This window comes from Schistocerca serialis, chromosome 8 (assembly GCF_023864345.2).
Source record: "Schistocerca serialis cubense isolate TAMUIC-IGC-003099 chromosome 8, iqSchSeri2.2, whole genome shotgun sequence".
NCBI lineage: Eukaryota > Metazoa > Arthropoda > Insecta > Orthoptera > Acrididae > Schistocerca > Schistocerca serialis.
The window spans coordinates 346758090-346783514 of NC_064645.1; the positions used below are offsets into that span (position 1 = coordinate 346758090).

At 44.1% G+C, this 25425-nt stretch overlaps 1 protein-coding gene across 1 annotated transcript in view; it reads left to right on the forward strand.

Annotated features, from left to right (window-relative positions):
- Window positions 1–23792, forward strand: part of LOC126417013 (uncharacterized) — a 311463-nt gene extending 287671 nt beyond the window's left edge. The window contains exons 8-10 of the mRNA XM_050084902.1: window positions 6407–6498; window positions 17067–17259; window positions 21467–23792. Of these exons, the coding sequence (XP_049940859.1) occupies window positions 6407–6498; window positions 17067–17259; window positions 21467–21801 (620 nt within the window). The 3' untranslated portion in view covers window positions 21802–23792. The remainder of the gene's footprint in view (window positions 1–6406; window positions 6499–17066; window positions 17260–21466) is intronic.
- Window positions 23793–25425: the final 1633 nt, after the last annotated feature.

Consider the following 25425-nt stretch of genomic DNA (forward strand, 5'->3'; position numbering starts at 1 on the left):
ATCACGCACGTACACTGCGAGCAGTGTGACACGTTGCGTAGTCATGGTGGTGGATGCCTTCGTGCTGAGGAAAAACAAACTGCATGTAGGTCTGAAAATGGCGCCTAAGGATAGAGGCATACTTGTGGTGATCCATTGTGCCTTCCTGAATGACGAGATCACCCACCGTAAAGCTCCGTCCTCCGGCCCGGATTCTTCTGACGGTTGTTGGTGGGTGTTTGCTCTCAGATGTTCCACCCGCACACGCCAACAACCATCTGTTCGATAGAGTACGAAACCTGTCGCCACTCAGTGGACGTCCAGTTTCGGTATTGGAGTGCAAATTCCAGCTTTCGTCGCCGACGAACAGCAGTCAGCATGGGTGCGTGAGCCAGGCTCCTTCTGCAGAGGGCCATAAGTAAAAGAAGGAACTTATGGCAGCTCCTTGGCTCATCTGGTCGGTCAACTGCTCAACAGTTGCACGGCTGTTGGCCCGTACACATCTCCGCAGGCGTCATTCACCCCTGTCATTGGTGGCCGGGGCCGCAGCACAGTTACCTCGGCACCGGTTTTGGTTCAAATGGCTCTGAGCACTATGGGACTTGACATCTGAGGTCATCAGTCACCTAGAACTTAGAACTACTTAAACCTAACTAACCTAAGGACATCACACACATCCATGCCCGAGGCAGGATTCGAACCTGCGACCGTAGCAGTACGTGGTTCCGGACTGAAGCGCCTAGAACCGCTCGGCCAACGTGGCCGGCTCCGGTTTTTGGTAGCGCCATTTTGCAATGCACGGTATACTTTAACGAAGGTGTCACGCGAGCAGTTTACATAGTCGATTCGGAAATCTTACCACCCTTCGGCGGAAGCCTATGAAAGTGTCCTTTTGCCATCAGATAAATCGTTCCGTTTCCGCATCACAACAATGACTGCACTGTTGTCCGCGTCCCGCCGACACGCTTTACATACCCTCCACTGCTAGTGCTGCCACCGGCTGTCTGTGTGCGGTTATTGCACGTTGACGTCGAACGTAGGTGGTGGTCGTATTAATGTCACTGGGACGTGACGACGTCGTATTAATGGCTATTCTGAAAACAAACCACAAAAATCAACCGATCTCTTAAACATAATTGAAAACAATTATAATTTTAAGATAGCCTTAAAGAACACTTAAGACAATGCCATTTCGTGGGCAATCCCCTCTGCGAGACAAAATTGTAGTTGAAGATCACCTACTCGTCATCACAGATTTCGTTGAGGTTTTTGGCTCGAACAGAAGTGAAACTGACAGAAGTGGCAGCTCCAGATGGCAAAGCGTTTAGGGAAAACGCATTTTTGGAGCGCTCGGCGGAGGCATGAGCCCTTTACGTTAGTGCAACTAATGGGCAGTGCTCGGCGCAGCGGAAGGAGAATAGAACGGTAATCTGAAGGCCGTAGGGTCGTGTCGATATGCGGTGAATCTTTTTATTTTTATTTCTTACATTAGTCGCAGTGCAAATAAACCGAAATAATGCTCAATGCGTTGTTTTGCACAATGCTCTGTGTGGCTGGATGTCATCATTCCCCCCCCCTCTCTCTCTCTCTCTCTCTCTCTCTCTCTCTCTCTCTCTCTTTCCCATCCCGTTTCCCTTCCATTCCTTTCATCCCAATCATTCATGTACATGACCCATTTGCTTTATCGACAGAACGGAGACTACTCATATATATATATGAATGGTCCCTGTTCCTTGTGTGTGTGTGTGTGTGTGTGTGTGTGTGTGTGTTTGTTTGTTTTCCTGCGTGCGTGCGTGCGTGCGTGCGTGCGTGCGTGTGTGGGTGGGTGCAATATGCCGAAAAATTACTTCGTCGCCTGTTTTTATGATGAATTTCACCCTATCATTGTAAATCGCCAAGTTTAAAACGTTAAAAGTAATGTTATACACAAAGTATACCATACTGTCCTTCCTGGAAATTTACTTGCAATCCCAAATTCTCCTTTGCATTTCATTTTCACGGCTTTTTTGAAGTACAGTACAGTACAGTAAGCATTATTTAGGTTTATTTACAGTTTAGGTAACGCAAAAGTTGGGACCCGATCCCACTAGCCTCGGTTTCCCGTTCTGTACTTTTTCCGATTCCCCAACCACTGCTTGGAAACGCCTCTTATATAATTAGCTCATGCCTTGACCGATCCATGGCGCGCGCGCACGCACCACTTCACTGCCAGGACTCATATTAGCGAATGAGAGTCACATGAGGGCGTGGTATTACTTCTGTATCGTCCACAGAACTCGAAAGCGAACAGTCTGTTTTTTGAAGGGGTGTGGTGAGGATATGTTGCGGTCACGGCTGTTTGCTGCCATTTTATACTAGCTCAGCGCCCGTTGCTTCGCTCGCATAGACTGTTTGGTCTGCATAATTTCTTTTGTTTTTCTTTAATCGAATTTGTGTGTTGTTACGCCTGTTCCTCATGTGTACGTCAACGCACTGCACAGTGTATCCAGTTTACGCAAACTAAACTGCAGAGAGGACATTAAAATTTAATAAAGCAGTTCATCGTCTAATATTTGCAAAATTTTTTAAAACATTTAATGATATGCACGTTATTCATGTACAAACCAAAAGTCTAGAAACAGCATACCTGGTTTATACGAACAACGCTGCAGACAAGAAGCTGGAATTTATTGAAACACTTCTTTGTATACTACGTTAGTAGATGTGCTGTTTGGCGTCCCTATTTCACTCCCTTATGTGTTGACAGATGTGCAAATTACCGAACTATCAGTTTAATAAGTCACAGCTGCAAAATACTAACGCGAATTCCTTACAGACGAATGGAAAAACTGGTAGAAGCCGACCTCGGGGAAGATCAGTTTGGATTCCGTAGAAATGTTGGAACACATGAGGCAATACTGACCCTACGACTTATCTTAGAAGAAAGAGTAAGGAAAGCCAAACCTGCGTTTCTAGCATTTGTAGACTTAGAGAAAGCTTGTGACAATGTTGACTGGAATACTTTCTTTCAAATTCTGAAGGTGGAGGAGGAAAAATACAGGGAGCGAAAGCCTATTTACAATTTGTACAGAAACCAGATGGCAGTTATAAGAGTCGAGGGACATTAAAGGGAAGCAGTGGTTGGGAATTGAGTGAGACAGAGTTGTAGCCTCTCCCCGATGCTATTCAATCTGTATATTGAGCAAGCAGTAAAGGAAGCAAAAGAAAAATTCGGAGTAGCTATTAAAATCCATGGAGAAGAAATAAAAACTTTGAGGTTCGCTGATGACATTGTAATTCTGTCAGAGACAGCAAAGGACTTGGAAGAGCAGTTGAACGGAATGGACAGTATCTTGAAAGGAGGGTATCGGATGAACATCAACAAAAGCAAAACAAGGATAATGGAATGTAGTCGAATTAAGTCGGGTGATGCTGAGGGAATTAGATTAGGAAATGAGGCACTTAAAGTAGTAAAGGAGTTTTGCTATTTGGGGAGCAAAATAACTGATGATGGTCGAAGTAGAGAGGATATAAAATGTAGACTGGCAATGGCAAGGAAAGCATTTCTGAAGAAGAGAAATTTGTTAACATCGAGTACAGATTTAAGTGTCAGGAAGTCATTTCTGAAAGTATTTGTATGGAGTGTAGCCATGTATGGAAGTGAAACATGTAGCTATGTATGGAAGTCAGACATGGACGATAAATAGTTTAAACAAGAAGAGAATAGAAGCTTTAGAAATGTGGTGCTACAGAAGAATGCTGAAGATTAGATGAGTAGATCACATAACCAATGAGGAGGTATTGAATAGAATTGGGGAGAAGAGGAGTTTGTGGCACAACTTGACCAGAAGAAGGGATCGGTTGGTAGGACATGTTCTGAGGCATCAAGGGATCACTAATTTAGTACTGGAGGGCAGCGTGGAGGGTAAAAATCGTAGAGGGAGACCAAGAGATGAATACAATAAGCAGATTTAGAAGGATGTAGGCTGCAGTAGGTACTGGAAGATGAAGAAGCTTGCACAGGATAGACTAGCATGGAGAGCTGCATCAAACCAGTCTCAGGACTGAAGACCACAACAACAACAACAACAACAACAACAACAACATGGGTTACATTTCTAAAAACAAAAGACGAATTTTTATTTCTAACAGAGAAGTCAGGTACCACTTTTCATAGATCTAGGGTCAAAAACGCTTTAGTAGTTCTTTAACCCGCTTAGGGTTGAATTCCAGAAATGCTGAAACTTGTTTGTTTTTTTTTCTAGCTGAGATACCAAATACCAGTTTTCGTAGTTCTAGCTTCAGAATAGCCTTAGTAGCGACATAAACTGACTGAAAGAAACCCCTACATCAAGAACTAGTTGTGCGACATAAACGAAAGTTGATACACGTGCTTCTACATCTGAAACATGATGTCTGATTTTGCACCAGACGCTTAAGAATGGCGCTAGTAGCTTCAAATACATGCTGTAACCCTCGTGAGCGTTAATTACCTTTGAGGTTGGACGTGGTGAGTTGATGTTAGTCGAGAATGCCTGTAAGACATCACTATCAACACTTCATTGAGTTTGAACAAGGTCGTGTAATAGGGCTGGATGTTCCTTTTGCGATACTGCAGAAAGACTTGGCAGGAATGTAGTCACTGCAGATGATTGATGGCAGCGGTAGCTACGAGAACGTATTCTCGCAAGCAGACCGTGCTCCAGACGGCCACGTGGCACTACCGAGCGAGAAGACCATCGTGTTCGGCGTATGGCTCTGGCGCAACGTACTGCACCTGCAGCAGCAATTTGAACAGCAGTTGGCACCACAGTGACACAACGAACTGTTACAAAACTCCAAAGACAGCTCCGAGCCAAACGCCCTGCAGCGTGCAATTCACTGAAACCAAGCCACCACAATATGCGACTTCTGTGGTGTCAAGCGAGAGCTCATTGGAGTGCAGGGTGGAGGTCTGTTGCGTTTTCTGATGAAAGATGGTTCTACCTCGGTGCCAGTTATAGCCGTGTGTTGGTTAGAGGAGGCCACCTGAGGGCCTGCAACCAACCTGTCTGGATGCTAGACACACTGGACCTACACCTGGAGGTATGGTACGGGGTGCGATTTCGTATGGTTGAAGGACTATTCTCGTAGTTATCCCACGCACCCTGACTGTAAATTTGTCCGCCAGTCAGGTGATTCTGCCCGTTTTGCTGCCACTATGAACAGCGTTCCACGGGGTGTTGTCCAACAGGATAACGCTCCCCTACATACGCTGTTACAGCTCTACATGCTCTGCAGAATATCGACATGTTGCCTTGGCGCTCTCGATCAGCAGATCTGTCTCCATTCGAGCACGTATAGGACATCAACAGACTAAAACTCCAGCGACATCAGCAAACAGAACTAGCGGTCCCTGTAATGACCGAGCAAGCGCAACAGATATGGAACTCCAACCCACAAACTGACATACGGAACCTGTACAACAATATGCATGCACGTTTTCATGCTTGCATTAAACAGTCTGGCGGTTACACCGGTTATTAAAGTACCAGTATATCATTCTGTCAATAGCGTTTATCGCGCTCACATTGTGTGATTTTGCAATGTTAATCACTTAAATGTCTTACCTAGACGAGTGTAGTCCAGAAATTTCATTACTCTGCGTTAATTACTTTACGGTGTTGTAATTTTTTCCGTCATTGTATTTTCGAAAAACTTTTCACCTCCTATTTCAGCCAGTTAGGTGTGGATTTTCGAAAACTCCCATGTTAAACGATGCCTGCAATATAAGAAAAACACCCTCTCCAAATTTAAAGTTTCTGTCGTTAACTGTTTGGGTTGGGCGATGATGGGCCAGTGAATCAGTCAGGACATTTCCTTTTATACGAGGGTTGGAACTTTATTAGTGGTAACTATTTATGTACAGCTCGTACAAAATAGATAAGTGTTTCAAAGTTTTACTGATCTTCAAAGTAGTCATCAGCATTGTGTATAAACCGTTGCCAGCGATGTGGAAGTCGTAGGATACTCTTAGCAGTGCCAGTTGTGTTGACAGCTGAAGCGGCGCGGTCTATTGCCCGACAAATTTGTAGCAGTTCTGAAGCGAATGCCGTGAAGTGTTTCCTGCAGTTTAGAAATAGAGTTGAATTCACGAGAACTTAAGCCAGGGGAGTGCAGTAGGTAGTATAGCACTTAGCAGCCCTATCAGTCAAACAAATCAGCACTGTCCTGCAAAATGATGGTCAGGTCCTGCAGAAAGTGTAATTACTACTGTCTCTAAGCTGGTCATAGGTTGTGTTGCAAAAATGAATAGTTGCCACAATTAAAGTTCCAACCCTCGTATATAGAGAGAGTTATCGTGGTCGTACCTTCCAGCGCAAAAATGATCAGTTTGTCAGTTTTTCTCTGTAGTAACAGACGCAACATGGCGCTTATATAACGACTTGTTGTCTGCTTTGTTTTCCAGATGATGAGTACGGAGAGAAGTCCGTCAGTGTGCTACTGGACGGCGAGGAGTCGGAACTGACGTTTATCGACCACCCCTGCTCTGAAATGTCGGTAAGTACTGCCTGTAGAGGTTTCGCCATTACACTACTAGTTTGAATTAACAGTACTGTCATGCCTCCTATGAATGTCATCGGAGTATTATTAAGTAAGTAAAGTTCACATCAGCCCGAAGGCTGGTTTGAACGTAATAGTGCTTTACTAGGCATGCCTCTGAATTATATTCAACCAATCTAGTACAGCCAGTAAGTGTAGTTGCGTGTACTCTTCTATAAGATACCTGCAATGCCTTGTACTGCGTAACACCTAGCAACAAGAAGCATGAATCACAGAAATGCAAATCTCGATGTATTTAGGATAGAAAACGCGTCCTAAAGTTCTCTGCAACTCAAATCCAGCTCGTGTGGCTGGAAATTGGGTGTAAAGAAGAAAATACTTTGGTTGCTAAAAGCAGTTTTAGTACTATGAGTGCTTCTGTTCGCAGATAGTATACAGCAAGCTGTGCTCTCATTGGCTACTAACGTGAACCCCATAAGCCCGTCCCCACAAGTTAAATCCCATCGGGCACATGTGGGATGCTTTAGGGAAGATGTATTGCAGCACGTCCCCATACAGCAGTTGCCGGCAGCCCAGTTAGAGGAATGTAACGCGCCACCACAAAAACTCTTTACCAACCCTGTGTCAGCATGGGAACACGATGCATAGAATGCATTGCCCTCCTTGGTGATCACACACATTTTTAAGAACTGCGTCCCGCCTTTTGTAATGTCTAGAGGACCAGTATAAAACGCGATGACTTCGGTGTAATCACAGTCTTTGAATAAAAATGTCATTTCTGTCTGTGTCATACCGGATTTATTTCAGTTACCTATTGTAATATAGTGCAGGAAGTCTTTCTATGTATGGTACAAGTTTCATCGAGCTGTGTTATTTGGCAGTAAAACAGCATGCGAAAGTTACTTTCGCCAGTAAGTTTTGCATAAAAGTGTATTTCATCAAAAATACGCTGTTGAGTCACATCAGTGTGCTCTCCGTACTCATCATCTGGAAAACAAAGCAGACAACAAGTCGCTATACAAGCGCCATGTTGCGTCTGTTACTACAGAGAAACACTGACAAACTGATCATTTTTGCGCTCGAAGGAACGACCACGATATTTCTCTCCATATACGAGGGTTGGAACTTTAATTGTGGCAACTATTTATTTGCAGCTTGTATAAAATAGATACGTGTACTATTAAATCCACCCCAGTCCCTTGGCTGCATACTCTAAGCAATATCCCACCTCCACAATTGAGAAGCAAGAAGCAGCAGTAAGAGATTGGTAAAAAATTCATGACTCAGATTACCCACAGAATCTACCAATCCATGATGTTTTGAACGAAATACCATCGATTCGCTTGAAGTCACGGAAGCCTATATGGGTTAATATACAAGAACATCAACCTGACATCAAGGAGCAATGGCGGCACTTTTGGAATGATTAACAAACAAGGTATCCAAGATCCTACTCTGGAATCACCGGGCTTTGACCTGAAGAGATGTACCTGGACTAAATTAAACCGTATCAGAACGGGCCATGCAAGATGCAATGCATGTAAGTACAAGTGGGGTCTATGCGACCCACCAGCCTGTGACTGTGGAGCACCAGAACAGAACGTCCGCCATATTCTTGAGGAATGACCCTTAAGAAGATACGCCAGACCTGTCTCTGAGGTTATATATATGTGAAACCCTCTGCTTTGGACTGGCTGTGCTTTAAATATATGAATGAGTTTCTAGTCAGGCTTGCCAAGCTTTTAACGTGTAGTTATTTTGTCTTGAGTGTTTGTACTTTATCCTCTTGTGCTATTGCTTGTTTTTTGCACATGTACTATTTACACATTGTTTTGTTTTATACATTTCGTTTACATATTGTTGTACTTATATAAAATATTGTCGCTGTATTGCCATACGCAAAATAAAATAAATAAATAAAACGTGTGCTATCATGTCAGAAGCCTGAATAAGCAACATCTGCAGAACGGACCACTGTGAGGAGTGCAGGAAGATAAGCACTGAGGTTAATTCTAAGTTGAGGATCCATGTCCTGAACAGCCCGATCGATGTGGTCCCACATATTCTCGATTTGGTAAGTTTGATGGTCAGGGGATTACGGTAAACATATTCTGGTGCTCTTCAAAACACGCACGTACACTGCGAGCTGTGTGACACGTTGCATTGGCCTGCTGGTAAATACCATCGTGCCGAGGAAAAACAAACTGCAAGTAGGGGCGGACATGGTCCCCAAGGACAGCTGCATACTTACGTTCATTCTCTGTGCCTTCCAGAATAATGCAACGTTCGCTGAACGGTTGGTCGTCCCTAGGTTCACCTGGGCGGTCAGCTGCTCAACAGCTGCTCGTCTATTCGCCAGTACACCTCTACGCAGCCGTCCTTCACCCCTGTCACCTGTGGCCCGTGATGCACCACGGACGCCTCGCGTCGGTTTTGGATAGCACCATTTTGCCACGCACGATGTTCTTTAACCACAGTGGCACGGGAACCGCTTACAAACTTAGGCGTTTCTGAAATGAAATGTTTCCATCCTTATTCCAAAGCCAATGATAGTGTCCCTTTGGATGTCAGATAAATCACTCCGTTTCCGCGTTACGACAGCGACTGCACTGTTTTCCAGGTCTCTTCGACACGCTTTATACAGCCTCCGCTGCTAGTGCTGCCACCGGCCGTCTGTCGGTGGTTATTACACGTTGATGTCGAACATAGGCGGTGGTCACATTAATGTGACTCGACAACATACATTAGAATGTGCTCAGTCTTAAATACATTCGTAGTCCAGAAAGCACATTGCCGATTATCTTGCTGTGAGATTCTGTGGCACTCTGCGTAGTGTTCTGTTTCGCTGTTAGATGAGTCAACACTGCGTCTCGTTTCTATTAAACGTTTCTTCTTTTTTCTGGTAAGCTCTTTATCTAAGGAAAGGTTAACATGTAATACTTCAAAAAGTTAACTGACTCACTATACATACACTGTAAAGTGAAAAATGAAAAAACGGGTAAATAGCAAAATCTGTATTCAACTGTGCATCTTCCTTGTTTCTTCCTTACCAACATCGTGCTCTCTCGAGCATTTGGCATCAATGAATAAGTGTTGATTTGTACCTCGTACTTCTGTACTTCCAGCTAAATTAAATTTAGAGTCTGGGATCAGCAGCGCGGGAGATTTACTGCGGCGAACACACCGGGGCACCTGTTTAATACTGCCGGGACGGAACCCGCCGCGAACGAATCCGTTTTCTCCCCGATGCCGCTACTCCTGGTGCAGCTTAAATATGGAGCGCACAACCGCACTCCCGTGCTACTCGGCTATGAAATATGGTCGGCCGCGGATATATGGAAGGTAAACTAAGACTCCGAGGCTGGCGTTTATTTTTGAGGCCGCGGGCCGCGGTGAGGAGCCGACGATGACGCAGTGCGCGTTGAAAGCCGTTGTGCGGAAGCAGGTAGTTCGTGCTACAGTGAACATGTACAACTAGGTTTCCGGCCAAAAAGATTGGATTGCGCAGCTGATTTCCTGCCCTTTCATTTTCCAATACTGAGCGAAGAGGAGCGTTGGTAAAACACGGGACTCCTGTTTGGAACGACTGCGGATCGAGTCCTCGTTACGTCACCCAGATATACACTGATAACCCGACAGATTATGACCACTTCCTTAACCCTTCGAGTTCCAACAACATAAAACAAAATTAATTTTAAAAATTTTCACAAAATTGACTTTTATCAGCATAGTAAGCAACGAATACAAGTACAAATTGGCAAAAAGTAAACTACCAAGTATTTTAAGGAGGTGGTTCCGCTTTTGGCTTCAAATTTAGGCCACCGGTATATCCGACATTGTTCTAACATAAGTTATTATTGTTTTAAAAAATCTTGTTTTGTTTGGATTTTACGTGCAAAAAACACGTTTTTCTGGGAGATTTTTGAGACATGCCACTTCTGTACTTTAAACTTGTACGTATTGGTTCAAACTTTGCACGAAGGTAGATAAATGCATAAGTCAAAACGATTCTATTTTTTATTCAGTATTTTTTGTCCGTTGTCGAGATGCGACTGTTTAAATTCGACCTAAATGTAGCATGTGAAATTCGTTCTTACGTTAATTGAATGCCCAGAAATGGTTTAAAGTGAACCGAATAAATAAAAAATGCATTATTACGATAAAATTGAAAACTCGCTTTCAAAATCTATCTTCATTCGGATTTTATGTGCACAAACCACGTTTATTTTTATTTATTTATTTATAATTTTTATACGCGCGCCACTTCTGTATTTCAAGCTTGTGCGAATAGGTTCAAATTTTGTAAGAAGGTAGGAAGTACATGTACTTAATGGTCGTCCTGTTGTTTTGTGAAAGCTTTGTCCGTTGCTACGACATAAGCAACGAGGTTCTAAAGATGACAAAAAAAGACCTATACCGGATCAGTCATCGTCCGAGTCAACAAAAATGAACGTCGGTTTGCTGAGCTTTGGCGGTCTAATGTCAAAACTATGGCAGAATAAAAGTAGGGAGCTAGAATGAAAAATGCGCCTGTCGTAACACAAAAAAAGGCGAATATGTCCTGGGCAGAGTTAGGGATCTGAAAGATTGGAATTAGATTTTCGACTTATCTGACAGCTTCAAAGATCTTCAGATGAAAAGATCTTCACATATTTGTGCTTTTTTATAATCTTGCATCCCCAGTGCAGTGAGCTCTCTTAAACACAGGCATCATTATATGTATGGTGAATTATGTAAGAACAAGTAAACACAAATTTTTGTGTTTCTAGAGAGTGAGATGTATCTACAATACGAAGTATCTGCGACTGGGAGTGGATCTATAATAGGAAGTATCCCAGAGTGGGGATGCATGCATCCGAAACTTAAATGGCACGTTGTATCATGTTGCACGACCTGACAAACGCCTTGTTGGATGACACTGTGGCATGTGTAGTTTTATACGACATGACATCGTTGTCATGTTCCTTACTTGACAATATGCATTATATTACATGACATGGGTACTAATACTAAGCAGTGAAAAAGCGCGAATATGTCAAGATGTTTTGATTCAGTGTCTTTTTAAGCCGCCAGGTAAGTCGGAAAGCAAGTTCCCTTCTTTTACGTCCCTATGTCCAGGACATATTCGCCTTTTTGTGCTACTATAGGAGCAATTTTTGTTTTGATAATGATATTAATAATTTCTAAGAATCTTCGCGCGAGCACCTAGGATTGTCTGTTGTCTGCTGCGGAGCTCCGTGTTCTAGTATTGTGTGCTGAACGTCGTGTTCCGATATTGTTGTGCCTGCACCGGCGCTGTATTATCTTCAAACCTGCTACAGATCGTCGCCTATCACGCTTTACAAAACGGGCAAGCCTCCGACCTCCACATTCTGTGGTGTAGCATGACTACCCTACGCCTTGTCGCTTTCTCGTGCTTTCGGTATCCCTCAGACGCTCACGACACTAGTACGCAATCAGCCGACCAGGTTCGCCGTTTCTTAGCTGTTAGTTCCCAGGCGCAGGGCCAAAATAATGTGATCTTTGCCAAAGTCGCTCATGTCAGTGGATTTCCTCATTTGTGGCCCCTGTCGTCGTTAGAATGATTCTCTATTCGCCTCTGTTCCTCTTATACAGGGTCTCCCGAAACGGTTCGTTAAAATTCATACAAGATGCAGAGAACATCAAGACAAATGTGTTTCGATAAGGAATATGTGGTGTCTGAAGTCAACCTGTCATGTTACGGAACATGTTGTTAGTGGTGCTGACGTAAGCTATTGCGTCGCCGTCGCTGACAGGGAATGTGTACTGACATTCAAAACTGCTCTGCGTACAGATGGTTGGTTCTGAGGTCTGCTTGGAAACACATCAATTAATTTGCAGGAATCACCACCTACTCACTACAACGGCTGTATTTTGAGGGGACCACACCTTGTTCCATTCTGCCTCAACGGACGGAGATATCGCACCTTCGTGGAACAGATGTTCCCGGAACTATATGGGGCGCTAGTCCAGTTCAGCATTGCTATGAGGAATCATCTAAGAGCCAACTTCGAGAATCAATGGATCGGCCGATCTGGGCCTGTGGCCTGGCCACCGAGGTCACGTGATCTCACGTGTCTGGATTTCTTCCTCTAGGGGCACATGGAGCACTTGGTGCATGAAACCGTTCTGGAAACAGAAGGCATCGTCGCTAGCACTGCCGTCGCTGGTGATGCCATTACCAACATGCCAGGAATTACCATCGTGTAAACCGTCCCTAGCATCAGAAATTGCCGACAGACACCATGTGTAGCAGAACTTAATGGCCGCGCGGGATTAGCCGAGCGGTCTAGGGCGCTGCAGTCATGGACTGTGCGGCTGGTCCCGGCGGAGGTTCGAGTCCTCCCTCGGGCATGGGTGTGTGTGTTTGTCTTTGGGATAATTTAGGTAAAGTAGTGTGTAAGCTTAGGAAATGATGACCTTAGCAGTTAAGTCCCATAAGATTTCACACACATTTGAACATTTGAGAACTTAATGTATTTGTTTTGATGTTCTCCAGCTGCTGTATTAATTTGAACGAATAGTTTCGGAAAATCCTGTGCACTTTTCTTACGTCACATGCCCGCAACGTCACCAGGCGTCATTCGATCTCGCAATGGGCCGTGGTCATATAGTTTTGGATGATCAGTGTACCACATGTTAGTTACGTTCACTTGCCCTACCTCAGCGCCGCATAACGCACATGCACAGTTACAAGAAGAACAGAGCTCGTGTAACGGACGGTGTGATGGAGAGCTGTCACGATGTTTCCGAAGTGAGAACAACAGAGGTGGATAAAAGCAGGATTTGGAAGAGCGAACGTACAGCTCGATGTTGCCATCAAGGTCTGTTAAGGGCTTGCGAGGAATGTACATTGCCTCATAAAACAAGGACAAACTGGATAGTTGTACTGAATGAGTCAAACGTATACCAAGTCGTCCCATGTCAGTGATGTAGTAGAGACTGCTTTTATCGCGTTACGGGACAATCATCGACTCCGAACGATTCTGCAGCTGGGCGGAGAGAGTGCTTTAGTGCTTCCCATTCTGAAGGAACGTCTGAGTATGAAAAAAATTACACCACGAAGAGTTCAGAATGATGTGACGGAAATACAGAAATAGATATGATAAGGACTTCGAACGTGATCAACGCGAAGGAGACGCTTTCTTACGCCGTGTCATTACCGGATAAGACACGGGTCGAATCGTACTAACCACACTTGAAACGTTAAACAAACGAACGAACGGCGTCATTACAGGTCATCACGACGACTGAAAGGGTATGCTGAAGTTATACTATTTCTCGTGTACGAACGCGTACACCTTACTCGTCGGCAGACCGTCATTTCAGCTTTTAGAAAGAAGCGGCGACACTTTCTGCAGAATCCGACCCTCATTTTTTCAACACAATATTCGGGTACACGCAGTCCGATCTCTGAGTGGTATGTTCGATCGATACGATAGAGACTGTTGTACTATCCGTCATATTCCAATGGGCTTAAGTCCTTGTGACTTCAACTTCATTCCTAAGATGAAAGAAGAACTTTGTGAAATTCGCTTTATAACTCTTATACATATACATTTGGTAATAGACGGCTCCATTCGCACTGTCAACGCAACTGGCACTGTTGAAGATTTCCTACGACGTCTACAAGCAATGGGCTATACACAATGTTTGTGCCTACTTCAAAAGACAATAAAACTATTTTGCATCAGTTATGAAGAAACTTTTGCCACTATTAAAGGTCCAACGCTCGTTTAAATGGATGCCTCTCTAAACTCCGGAAACTTTATTGTGTAATTATCTGGGAAATGTTATTTCTTTGAATATAGTGTGTGTGTGTGTGTGTGTGTGTGTGTGTGTGTGTGTGTGTGTGTGAGAGAGAGAGAGAGAGAGAGAGAGAGAGAGAGAGAGAGAGAGAGAGACAGGGAGTGTTCTACATCTACATATATACTCCGCTAACCACCAAGCGGTGTGTGGCGGAGGGCACAATTCGCGCCAAAGTCATATTCCCCCCGCTGTTCCACTCGCGAATCGCGCGAGGGAAAAACGACTGTCTGAACGCCTCAGTACGAGCTCTAATTTCCCTTATCTTTGAATGGTGGTGATTGCGCGATTTGAAAGTTGGTGGTAATAATATATACTCTACATCCTCGGCGAAGATCGGATTTCGGAATTTAGTGAGCAGCCCCTTCCGTTTAGCGCGTCGTCTGTCTGCAGGTGTGTCCCACTTCAATCAAACTTTCTATGAGATTTGTAATGCTCTCGCGATGGCTAAATGTACCAGTCACGAATCTTGCCGCTCTTCTTTGGACCTTCTCAATCTCTTGAATCAGACCCAACTGGTAAGGTTCCCATACAGACGAACAAATCCTCCTAAAACACTGGACCGATTTCATCCAAACTTGGGTGTCATATAACTTACTGTCAGACAACAATCGCTTACCTATGGATGGGGTGGGAATGAAAAAGAAGCGTAGCCAGTGAAGCGAGAATTGCCGTACTCTCTTCACCCATTTTGCTGACAATGAAAGCACTTAAGTACTTGCAAAAAACTGCTATATAACTTAAATCACGAATTTTTTTCTCGAAAACAACCGCTACAAAAGGATGAAAGGAAAAGCGTTTGTCGCTTACAACTGCCCATGCAGTAAAAGTACCGCCTGAAGCATGACGTTATAATTTATTACTTCTTTACTGCAAACTGTATTCGTGACACATTTTGCAAGCAGTATGCATGTATAGCACTGAATGTAACTGCAAAATTACTTCATTGTACGACCCGTACTGCAGGAGATATGATTTCATAAACATTAAGCTCAAGGCCAGACGCTGCATGGCACGGGCGTGGACGCACGGCTATAAATAAATACCTGTGCAATGCCGCAACTCTCTGCTAGTAAAATTGTAAAATGATGTGATAAACAATGAAAGCTTAAGATCTGATGTACTTTTAGGTAGCACACCTTTAGGTATGCGTATAGTAAATAAAACATACACTCCTGGAAATGGAAAAAAGAACACATTGACACCGGTGTGTCAGACCCACCATACTTGCTCCGGACACTGCGAGAGGGCTGTACAAGCAATGATCACACGCACGGCACAGCGGACACACCAGGAACCGCGGTGTTGGCCGTCGAATGGCGCTAGCTGCGCAGCATTTGTGCACCGCCGCCGTCAGTGTCAGCCAGTTTGCCGTGGCATACGGAGCTCCATCGCCGTCTTTAACACTGGTAGCATGCCGCGACAGCGTGGACGTGAACCGTATGTGCAGATGACGGACTTTGAGCGAGGGCGTATAGTGGGCATGCGGGAGGCCGGGTGGACGTACCGCCGAATTGCTCAACACGTGGGGCGTGAGGTCTCCACAGTACATCGATGTTGTCGCCAGTGGTCGGCGGAAGGTGCACGTGCCCGTCGACCTGGGACCGGACCGCAGCGACGCACGGATGCACGCCAAGACCGTAGGATCCTACGCAGTGCCGTAGGGGACCGCACCACCACTTCTCAGCAAATTAGGGACACTGTTGCTCCTGGGGTATCGGCGAGGACCATTCGCAACCGTCTCCATGAAGCTGGGCTACGGTCCCGCACACCATTAGGCCGTCTTCCGCTCACGCCCCAACATCGTGCAGCCCGCCTCCAGTGGTGTCGCGACAGGCGTGAATGGAGAGACGAATGGAGACGTGTCGTCTTCAGCGATGAGAGTCGCTTCTGCCTTGGTGCCAATGATGGTCGTATGCGTGTTTGGCGCCGTGCAGGTGAGCGCCACAATCAGGACTGCATACGACCGAGGCACACAGGGCCAACACCCGGCATCATGGTGTGGGGAGCGATCTCCTACACTGGCCGTACACCACTGGTGATCGTCGAGGGGACACTGAATAGTGCACGGTACATCCAAACCGTCATCGAACCCATCGTTCTACCATTCCTAGACCGGAAAGGGAACTTGCTGTTCCAACAGGACAATGCACGTCCACATGTATCCCGTGCCACCCAACGTGCTCTAGAAGGTGTAAGTCAACTACCCTGGCCAGTAAGATCTCCGGATCTGTCCCCCATTGAGCATGTTTGGGACTGGATGAAGCGTCGTCTCACGCGGTCTGCACGTCCAGCACGAACGCTGGTCCAACTGAGGCGCCAGGTGGAAATGGCATGGCAAGCCGTTCCACAGGACTACATCCAGCATCTCTACGATCATCTCCATGGGAGAATAGCAGCCTGCATTGCTGCGAAGGATGGATATACACTGCACTAGTGCCGACATTGTGCATGCTCTGTTGCCTGTGTCTATGTGCCTGTGGTTCTGTCAGTGTGATCATGTGATGTATCTGACCCCAGGAATGTGTCAATAAAGTTTCCCCTTCCTGGGACAATGAATTCACGGTGTTCTTATTTCAATTTCCAGGAGTGTAGTTTAAATCTGACACGAAGTTTGGAAACATTGCTCACTGAGGTGAAGAGGGAAAGATTTATTGAGGACGACACAATGATGTTAGTTTGTTGCTCAAGTTGATGCTACGCTCTTGTGCTGTAAGTGCCTGTCTCTCACGTTTCAGCCGGAGAACTGCGTCACGACGTACGACCCGCACGCGTTCTGCGTCGTCTACTCGACTGCGGATCGCGGAAGCCTCCGGGTGGCTGAGGAAGTGCTGCAGTGCCTCTGGAAGAGCGACTCCATCAGCACCAAGGCTGTCATCCTGGTCGCCAACAAGACGGACCTCGTGCGCAGCAGGACCGTCACCACCGACGGTCAGTGGACACGCTTCTTACACACTGGTCTTAAGGCCCGTTTAACGAGCGACTTTCTTCTCTCTGCAAATTCGCAACATACTATCTGATCAAAATTATCCGGACAGCTATGAGCGGACATTAAAGTGGGGTGCGTCCACCAATTATAAATATGATGGCTTGAACTCTCCTGGGACATGTCCGAAACCCTGTGGAGGAATGGCAGCTTATTCTTCCTCAAGAGCCGAAACCACAGAATTTGGTGAAGTTGGACGCTGGGGTTTGGAACGAAGCTGACGTTCTAACTCATCCTAAAGGTGTTCCATTTGCTTCAGGTCGCGACTCTGGATAGGTCGGTCCACTCCAGGAATGTTATTGTCCACAGACCACTGTCTCACGGGCGCTGCTTCATGACAGGGTGCTTTCTCATGCTGATACAAACAGTCATCGTGTCCGCCCTGCTCCTCTGCTGCACACGGTACACAACGCTGTGTAATGTGTCCACATCCTTCCGAATTTAGCGTTTTCTTAAGCCTAATAAGCAGGCCATAATCTAACTACGAAATACACCCTTATGCAGTAACTCCACTAACTCCGTACTTCACCTGTTAGCACTACACATGATGACAGGTACCTTACTCCAGGTATCTGCCACAGGACGTCACTCCAAATCACTCGTTCCCAGTCATCCAGTGTTCAGTGACGTCTCTCTTTATACCACCTCGAACTCTCTCAGCATTGGCTTCAGAAATGCGTGCCTTGTGAGTAGGTGCCCGACTGTTTTACTCCATCTTTTTAACACTTTGTGTTGGCTGCAATGTTGCTAGCACTTTGATACTCACGAATGATTCCTCCTCCTGATATCGTGCGATTTTTTACAACCACCCTTCGCAGTGCTCGACAGTGCCTGTCCGTCAGTACCTGGCATATGCCTGGTGTTGGTGTTGTTCGTTAGTGTTTTCTATTCACGATCACATCACCAACAGGCGACTTGGGCACCCTTAGAAAGTCTGAAATGTCTCTGATGGATTTATTACTTAGCCAACATCCAGCGACTAGTCCATGTTCAAAGTTAGTGGCATTTCCTGACCTACCCTTCCTGCTATTGCGGTGTACTGACCCTGCCTCCTTTTAAAGTGCCGGGTCAGCTTCTCGTGATATCTAATGATCATTTCCGGATTACACAGGGAGTCTGCATACTTTTGAACAGATAGTCTACTTCACAAGCCAGCATGTGTCACCATCCCCATCCATCTCCATAGCTCAATGGTCTGCGTGTCTGACTACTATGCGGAGGAGCTGGGTTCTATTCGTGAGAGGACAAAAAGGGGATGCAGTCAGCTTCGTGATGTCAGTTGAGGAGCTACTTGGGAAACTGGCAACGGCCGGACGAGCGAAGTGCTGATCCCATGCCCCTCCATACAACATACGATTTAGGCCAAGTTAAGGCGGTCGGTCGGGACTGAATATTGCGACAGGGTCAGACTGGAGAGCTTTGCTTTCGATTTTCCGGATTTGTCAGTTAACCATTGGAGAATCAGGGAAAATGAAGCACAAGTCGAGATAAAACGGACCCTGGCGAAACTTCTATGGATAGATAAATGGAGGCTTCAGTATGGGATAGGGCTGACTGCGGCAGAAGACAGACGATAGTTTTTGTTTCTTTGTTATTATTGCATAGGATTCGCGTTGTTTCTTTATGTGCGAGACTGCTATTGTGACAGCCATCAGTAAGTGTGAGAAAGAAATGGGTCCTGTATGTGTATGGAGAAAGTATTAAATGGATGGAGGTGTGTGGTCAGTGTCTTACTTTGGTCAGGATTGCGGTTGGGTAGCAGTGAGGGTTGGAAACCTAAGTGGATGGAATGGTTAAGGGAGGGATGTGGGTGATAGGATGGAACAGTTCTAGAGGTGGGGTTGTTTGCAGCTGCCGTGTCATTGGAGCTAAGAGAGTAGGATGTGAGATTTCTCAGTAGTAGTGTGACGAAGTGAACAATATCTTCCGCTGCAGGAGGGTACAGAGGCTGTGAATCTGTCGGGTGGTCATTGAGGTCAAGTATTATTTGGGATTAACTTTCAACTGGGGAAACATGTGGGATGGTATTAATTACATGTGGGACGGAATTTCACGTCTCTATGAAGATGATGAGACTTGATATGAGGACATGTGGATGGGTCTATGGAGCAGTGTGTTTTGTGGGCGCTGTATTGGATGCAGCGGCGGTAGCTTCAGATCAGGGCCAGCCGCGGCGTGTCAAACCGCACTCGTCCCAGGTGTGCGCGACGAGGCCCGGCTTGTCTCGGCTTTGCTTCATGCTTATCAGAAGTCCTCGATACAACTCGACATTTCATATAATATTGCGATCTGACACTTTTCGATTGGCACAACTGTCTACAGTTCGGTACAATCGTGTTGCCAGCGCTATTTACGCTTCGCTATTTGTTCGTGGTGTGGAGGACATGAGCAGAACTAATTGACTTTCGCCAAAAGGGGTAATATATTGTCGCAAGTTTTAAAAATTAATGGGAATGAGAGAAGAGAGAGATGAAAATTCTCAATATCTATTGTGCAGTCGCATAATCGATGCATACTGCAGATTTGCTGTGAAACGAATTACAGTACCATCTAAAAACAATTTAAATATTTAGTTGACAATGAAAGAGCAAAAAATTACAAACGATCACTATAGTTGGAGTGACGAACGACGGCGGTCGAGTTTAGGCTTGTTGTGCGCAACTACGTCGCCCATACTCCGACAGCCAGTCAACTTTCAGTAGTGTTCTGAGCGCTCTGCCCTGAATGCCGTAGCTAATAAGAGCATTAAACGTGATCGTAGCGAGTTGTTCTATCGCATTTGTTGCGAGTAGTCATCGCTGATGATGGTGCTAAGTGATAAATTCTGCATAAGCAAGCGAGAGACATAATTTGCAGGATATACTCGTCTCTCGACCGGAAAGCACGCGCATGCGCGTGTTGCAACTGTCGCTTCAAATCGTCAACAATGCTCTTCCCGTCCGTGCCTCGACATGCGCGAACTGCCATCTTTCGTGGATCGGACTATAGATGTGATCCATTGTTCCGTACTTCGAGAAACACTCTTTGCTAAATTCTTAAGCATGGAGCACAAGAAGAAATTCGTGGTGTGAGCAATAAACTTCTGAAGTCAATTACAACAGTTTTCAATGGGATTGAAAGTAAGTTGGTTAAGTCAAGAGGCATGCCCGGAATGATTTTTCTATTTAAAACCGACTCTTGTTAAATTTATGAAGGAAAAAGGAGTCCAGGAACGAAAATTAGAACATCCAGAATGGACTGCAGACCTCGCATGGACTTCACTGCACGCTGCCCACAGCAAGGTGTGAAACGGCTTATTTCTGATTTGACTGGGATGGATTTAAAAAGAAAATCGCACTGTAGTAGGGACAAATTCTGATGAACACAGTCCAGTTCACTAAGCTCATTGACGTTAAGGAAAAGGTGAAGTTTGCAGAATCCATTGTGGCCTCGAAAGAATTACGAGTATAGTTTTCTAAACATTTTAAAGACACTACGAATCTTACATCTGTTTCGAGCTGTCTTCAGCACCATTTGCTGTTTCCGGTGAAAGTGCCACTGTGTATGTGGAGATGTAACCGATTGATTTTCAATGTAATTCCCATTTTAAAGACAAATTCCTTTATGTGAAATGAGGCTTACATTGTCTTCCTCTGTAGAGCTTCCACATATCTGTAATGAGGTTGCAAAAGTGCTACAATATTTCGATCAACATATGTGTACGAAAGATCTTTCTTTGATTACGAAAATAAATATGTGACGATTACGTGGCAAGCTGTTGGTGAAAATCTGTCAAACAATCTGTATCTGTCCGCACTTCCGTAGTTTGTACCGGATAAAAATTATATTATATCTTTAGCGCTCCAAAAATAAATAAATAATACTGAACATTTGTTTTGATGATCTATATCGTTGAGTAATGTGAAATATAAAACTAATTCGAAAGCAGTGCGACTGCATGGCCATTTAAATGTAGGGAGTTCGCAGTTTCGCCCTCCTCGTGCACAGACAGCGTGCCATGGCGCTGGGGAAAGTGTCCAACTAGGGTGAGCGCCGGCACTCGCGAGAGGGCAAGGCTTGCGAGCCTATTCCTTGCCCGCCCCTGCTGCAGATAAACCATGTTTCTGAAATAATGAAGTAGAATGTCACACGGTAACAACATTATGTTCACAGAGGGAAAGAGCATGGCGACATCGTACGACTGCAAGTTCATCGAGACGTCGGTGGCCATCAACCACAACGTGGACGAGCTGCTCGTGGGACTTCTGACGCAGATCCGGCTGAAGCGCGAAAACCCGGAGCGCGCCAGGGACCTCCTGCGCAAGAGGTCGAGCCGGAGGAGTCCGGCAGGCGGCAGCACCGGCGGCGGCGGAGCGGTGTCGTGCGGTACTAACAAGCCCTACCGCGGCGCGCGCACCTCCACCTCGCTCAAGGTGAAAGGCCTGCTAGGCCGCGTGTGGGCGAGGGACTCCAAGAGCAAGAGCTGCGAGAACCTGCACGTGCTCTGAGCGCCCACCGCGCCACCTCCTCACGTAAAAGACAACAGTACAACACGCCGACAAGCTACGCTCTGATTAAAACTACTTGTTATTTGACCTCGATCACTTGACACTACAACGCGGCGCTGCTTCTCGACTCAAACGACAGAGCGCGCTTTTCGCTCGCTGCGGTTGGCGACAGTCAAATGGGCAGCAGCAAGTATCCCGTAACTGGTTATGCGTGCACACTACACTGTTCGCAAACTGCAAGTGAAATGGCGCTTTACTGCCGGCCGAGGTGGTCTCGCGGTTCTAGGCGCGCAGTCCGGAACCGCGCGACTGCTACGGTCGCAGGTTCGAATCCTGCCTCGGGCATGGATGTGTGTGATGTCCTTAGGTTAGTTTGGTTTAAGTAGTTCTAAGTTCTAGGGGACTGATGACCACAGCTGTTAAGTCCCATAGTGCTCAGAGCCATTTGAGCCATTTTTTGGCGCTTTACTGCGGCACGTTGGTAACACCAAACAATCTGTGAGTGACTTTTCGAAGGACTAAATTCGAAAATGTAAATTGTCAACTGACAAGTAAATTTTAATCAGACTACCGTGACAGGACTCCCTGCTGCAGCCAAGGAAAAGATAAAGCGCGAGTAACAACTACTCTCAGGACAATCAGTGAAGCCGAACTCCCCCTCCACTTCCAATCCCTTTCTTACTTCATGACAATGATCCCATACTCTTTGGAAAATACAAAATGTTAGCAGCTAATTTAAGAAAACTAAAACTTCGAAGAATCGCCCATTGTCGACAAAGTCATGCCCTACTGGAGCAGTATCTCTATTGAATCATCAAGCGACCACATTAAACTTCCAGATTGCAAGTTGAAACTTGATATTACATGTTCTATCGGCAAGAGGGAAACATAAGCTACTGCTTCCTTTGGGCCGCCTCCAGAGCAGCCGTGACTAGTTTCCAAGATTAGACCTCCAACTCTCCACTGTGTTATGGCAAATCTACATGTTATTCTGCAAAAGTAGCCCTTGCCGAAAAATGTGAGGTTGATAGTCAGAAAGGATGGGTCACCAAGAGTTGTTTGGTGAACTATAAGGAAGAATATGAGCAAAGGCGTAGGATACATGTGGGTTAAGCATCGTATTATATCGAAATTGTAAAACCTTCTGAAATTTTGCTTTCTCTTTTGCTTCCTCTGAAGTTACCAATCCTCATTTTTTTTATTGTTGACGAAACGTATGACCCTAAAGGGACTATTTACCTCACTGCAGAAGACACCTGCAGGGAAGTTTTGCTTCAGGAATGACTGCCACAATGCTGTATCTGCAGACAGTAATTGAAACAGTGCAGCAGGGATTCAGATCACTGCACAATGTGTTTCCACGACTCAAGTTTACCTGTAAAGTTAAGTAAAAACGGAAACCATTCCCGTTTAGTAACTGAACGTCAGGAAAATATTCTTTGTCAGGTTTTGGATAGTTTATATATGCTATTAATTTAATAAAATATTTGTAAGGTTTTCTTAATTTGTAGCTTTAATACATACTTTTGTACTCCATTGCAGTTGAACTATTTATACTGTTATTATTTTTATACCGTTTTGTACTTATTAATCTCTTATTTTTATATTTACTATCTGTGTGTTGTTTGTAAGATCGTATATGTAGAAGTATATAGTGTAATGACTAGGACTTTATGCTGTTTTTTTTATAAACCAACCAATTAAGATAAACATAAAGTTCCATATCAGCAGAGGATATTTGGAAGCTCAACAGATACTCCATTTCGGATTCTCCCAAATGAAATGTCAAAAATTTCAAAATTACTAAGATCACTCTTAGTGGTAATATCAGCATGTGAGGGAGGAATTGAAGTTTACCAACTCTGGATCCTTTCCTCCACTTTTATATAGTGCTCCACTTATTTGCAATGTAATGAAATTCCAATCATTTTATTTATTTTAATTTGTTGTATTAATTACAACCAAAATCTTTTTGTACTCTCTTCATTGATCTGTCCAATCTTACTTTACTTTTCTTGTGTAGATAGAATGAGATTTGTTACTTGATTTTATTTTTATATTCATAATGATTTCTGTTTTGTACTTTTTGTTATTTTTTACAATAAATAAGTTTAAACAAGTTACATTTCTCCTTTCCATTATCCACATCCCTAGATCTATAGAATCTTCTGGCACCTCAATTGCTAGCAATACTGGCTGAAAAACAAAGGCTAATTATAAATGTCTTTATCCCATATTCTCAATTGCACCAATTACAGGCAGTTGTTATAGCACAAATCAAATGAGTAACTAAAAAGGCTGTTTCTACGTGTGCACTCTAATATCAAAATTATTCAAATATTTCCTTTATTCTGGGTGAACACTATCTACTTCCTAACACAAGTAAGATGCAATCAAAATACATTACAAAATTTTGATATATCCAAAACAATTCCTGTAAAACAGCAATGGAAGACTCTGTAGAATTGAAAGGAAAAACCATATCACAGATATTCAGAATATTTGCAAAGATATTATATTTCAGCAGCAGTAAACACTGCTATTAATCAACTTTCTTAGCCTCAAATAGTTAACTTGAGATAATATTAATACTTTGCTCCATGAATGTCTTTGTGATCAAAATAATTATAGGTTTCAACTATACCCTGTCCAAAATTAAGATTACTGGTAACATTACTGTCATAACATGTATAAATGTGTCCATGAGGCTCTACTTGTCAAAAAAATAAGGATAAAATGTAAGGAACTGATGATAGATCAGAATGTTGGGGAAAAGATATCACTTTTTCCTCTTTGTGTAAAGTTTTCATCTCAAACAAGTACATACACAGGAAAACACAATCCTAAAGCAGGTAACTGATAGTCATCCATTTTGATCTACAAGCCTGCATATATCACATTATATTATGAGAAACAAGGTAATATCAAAAACATCTTATGAGGCAGACTAGACATTACACTTATAAAATTTTTAGTCTCTCAAGATGTTATTTTGAGCATATAGATATCAATCAAGTTCCTCCAAGAGAATGAATTATCAAGGGAAACGGCATATCTGAAAATGAAATGACATCCAATAGATTGCACTGCTTAGCACAGCTGACAGCAAACATTGCTTGATTTACTTAACAAGCATGATGTGACAGGTGATCTCTGTAATACCATCTACTAAACTACAAGATGGAAAGAGAAATTTTCAAATTGACCTACATTTCTGCATGAGACAAATAAGAATACATTTGAAGGCTTTTAATATCTATTGCTTATAAAAATTACCTATAATCAAGAACTTGCAGAAATGATTGTATTGAATATATGGAAAGTGTACTAAACACCACCTAGTGCCACAAATATTTTTTATTATATTACATTTATGTATGTCATCAGTGGGTGTTCATTTGCAAGTGAAATTTCACTTTTTCTAATGAGTTAGGATTGTGCAGTAGTGTTTGTCTACCATGGAAAATTGTGTGTTAGGTAATTGAAAATAAATCATAGAAACTAAAAAAGTTGAAAATTACATAATTAACAGAAACATTAATCAGAAATGATGCTAGACACACTTTATATGCTGTTGAATAGTGTACTTCACCTTTACATGTCACATCATTCTAGATGTATGTG